The sequence below is a fragment of the Colobus angolensis genome, unplaced genomic scaffold (assembly GCF_000951035.1).
Source record: "Colobus angolensis palliatus isolate OR3802 unplaced genomic scaffold, Cang.pa_1.0 Scaffold169, whole genome shotgun sequence".
Lineage (NCBI taxonomy): Eukaryota > Metazoa > Chordata > Mammalia > Primates > Cercopithecidae > Colobus > Colobus angolensis.
This window is the reverse complement of record NW_012114810.1, coordinates 673374-676055: the sequence shown is the minus strand read 5'-3', so window position 1 is coordinate 676055 and position 2682 is coordinate 673374. Positions and strand designations below refer to the sequence as shown.

The window sequence follows — 2682 nt, the reverse complement described above, 5'->3', positions numbered from 1 at the left end:
CTAATTTTTTGTATTTTTAGTAGAGTCAGGGTTTCACTGTGTTAGCCAGGATGGTCTTGATCTCCTGACCTCGTGATCTGCCCACCTCAGCCTCCCAAAGTGCTGGGATTACAGACATGAGCCACTGCGCCTGGCGCTAATGTTTAATTCTGTTGTAGACACAGGGTTTCACTATGTTCCCAAAGCGTCATAAAAAATTTTTTTTTTTTGGGAGACTGAGTCTTGCTCTGTTGCCCATGCTGGAGTGCAGTGTCGTGATCCCAGCTCACTGTGATCTCAGCACACTGCACGTGTGCGTCACCACACCCGGCTAATTTTCATATTTTCAGTAGAGACGGCATTTCACCATGTTGGCCAGGCTGGTCTTGAACTGCTGACCTTAGGTGAGGAGCCTCCCAAAGTGCTGCGATTACAGGTGTGAGGGACTGCGCCTGGCCAAATTTTTTGATAATAGATGGACCTTTCCTATTGTCTTTAGCTTTGGTTAACATTAAAATTAGTAAAACTCAACATATATAAACCTATATTAAAAGCTGGGACTAATGCAGCCCCTAGGGTGTCATGGTGTAGGTGAAATAATACTGAACTCCAGTCAAGAAATCTGGCTTTCAGTCTCGGTTCATATTGAACAGAAAGGTATGTGACCATAAGCAGGTCTTACCACCTTACTGAGCCTTAGTTTCCTTACCTGAAAAGTAAGGGATTAGACTGGATAATACTTAGTCTCTTTCAGCTTTGACATTTTATAATTCTTCAGATGTCAGCTCATAGATGATAAATATAAAAAGAATAGGATGGGCGCAGTGGCTCACGCCTGTAATCCTAGCACTTTGGGAGGCTGAGGTGGGCAGACTGCCTGAGGTCAGGAGTTCAAGGCCAGCCTGGCCCAACATAGTGAAAGCCCGTCTCTACTAAAAATACAAAAATTAGCTGGATGTGGTGGCGGGTGCCTGTAATCTTAGCTACTTGGGAGGCTGAGGTTGCAGTGAGCCGAGAGTGGGCCATTGCTCTCTAGCATGGGCGACAAGAGTGAAATTCCATCTCAAAAAAAAAAAAGAAGAATGACCACCAGGCATGGTGGCTCACGCCTATAATCCCAGTACTTTGGGATGCTGGGGTGGGTAGATCACCTGAGGTCAGGAGTTGGAGACCAACCTGGCCAACATGGAGAAACCCCATCTCTACTAAAAATACAAAAATTAGCCAGGCATGGTGGTACAGGTCTGTAATCCCAGCTGCTAGGGAGGCTGAGGCAAGAGAATCACTTGAACCAGAAGGTGGAGGTTGCAGTGAGCCGAGATCGCTCCACTGCACACCAGCTGGGCAACAGAATGAGACTCCATCTCAAAAATAAAAAATAATTTAAAAAATAAATAAATAAGAATAATAATGAATTAACTGTGTTATACATTTTATGGCTCTGGATTCCTCAGAAATGGAATCCAGGATTAATTTAAGCCAGAGACAAACATTCACAATTCGAGTCCCTCTGGCACATGTCAGTTACCTTGCAGTGCAGGGGCTGACTGTGTCTGGGTTTTGGAAAGTGCAGACAGAATGCTCTCTGGGGTGATCTCCACCTTGGAGAGGATATTTGCCAGAGGGTTGTGAGATGTTGTCGTGGCAGGTGCAGGTGTTTTCAGGCCACTGGTGAGATTGCTGGGGCTGGTGGGAGTTCCTGGAGAAGGTCTTGATGCAGGACTGACCCCTGGTGGCAGAAAGATGAACTCAAGAAAATGCAATTCAAAATGACTTCAATTCCCGATACTTTCCACTCACTTCAATGAGTTTGATATAATTAACAGGAATTCTTCTGTGGTTGATCCACAAATAGTCCATCATAACATGACATGTACAAAAAAAAAAAAATCTGAAAAGATTAAGATTATCTCCCTTTACTTGGAACACCATTAAAACAAACAAGTATTGGCCGGGCGAGGTGGCTCACACTTGTAACCCCAGCACTTTGGGAAGCCGAGGCAGTCGGATCACCTGAGGTCAGGAGTTTGAGACCAGCCTGACCAACATGGGGAAACCCCATCTCTACTAAAAATAAAAAATTAGCCGGGTGTGGTGGCAGGCCGGGTGTAATCCCAGCTACTTGGAAGGCTGAGGCAGGAGGTGAACCCAGGAGGTAGAGGTTGCGGTGAGACAAGAGTTGAGACAGAGTGAGACTCCGTCTCAAAAAAACAAACAAGTATTAAGTGATTTGCATAGTTTTGAGAGCTCCAATATTTCTTATTTATTTTTAAAAAATAGAAACACGGTCTTGCTATGTTGCCCAGCGTGGTCTTGAACTCTTGACTTCAAGTGATCCTCCCACCTTGGCTTTCCAAAATGCTGGCAATTACAGGTGTGTGCCGCCACACCTGGACAATATTTCTTTTTTCTCCACCAAATGGCACCTACAGCTTAGAGCACTGTAGGTGCTCAATAAATACTGCTGGCTGACTGGACGCTGAGAGCCACTACAGTTGTATTACTCAGTCACTGCATAATTTTATGTGACTGGTAAATTAAGTGCTTTTTTTTTCTTTTGTGGGGGGGGGGACAGAGTCTCGCTCTGTCACCCAGACTGGAGTGCAGTGGCGTAATCTCAGCTCACTGCAAGCTCCACCTCCTGGGTTCATGCCATTCTCCTGCCTCAGCCTCCCAAGTAGCTGGGACTACAGGCGCCCGCCA

At 45.6% G+C, this 2682-nt stretch overlaps 1 protein-coding gene across 1 annotated transcript in view; it reads right to left on the bottom strand.

Moving 5' to 3' along the window:
* RPRD2 (regulation of nuclear pre-mRNA domain containing 2) overlaps nucleotides 1-2682 on the bottom strand; it is a 126929-nt gene that overhangs the window by 10667 nt on the left and 113580 nt on the right. Inside the window, exon 10 of the mRNA XM_011937954.1 lies at nucleotides 1508-1708. Within this exon, the coding sequence (XP_011793344.1) occupies nucleotides 1508-1708 (201 nt within the window). The remainder of the gene's footprint in view (nucleotides 1-1507; nucleotides 1709-2682) is intronic.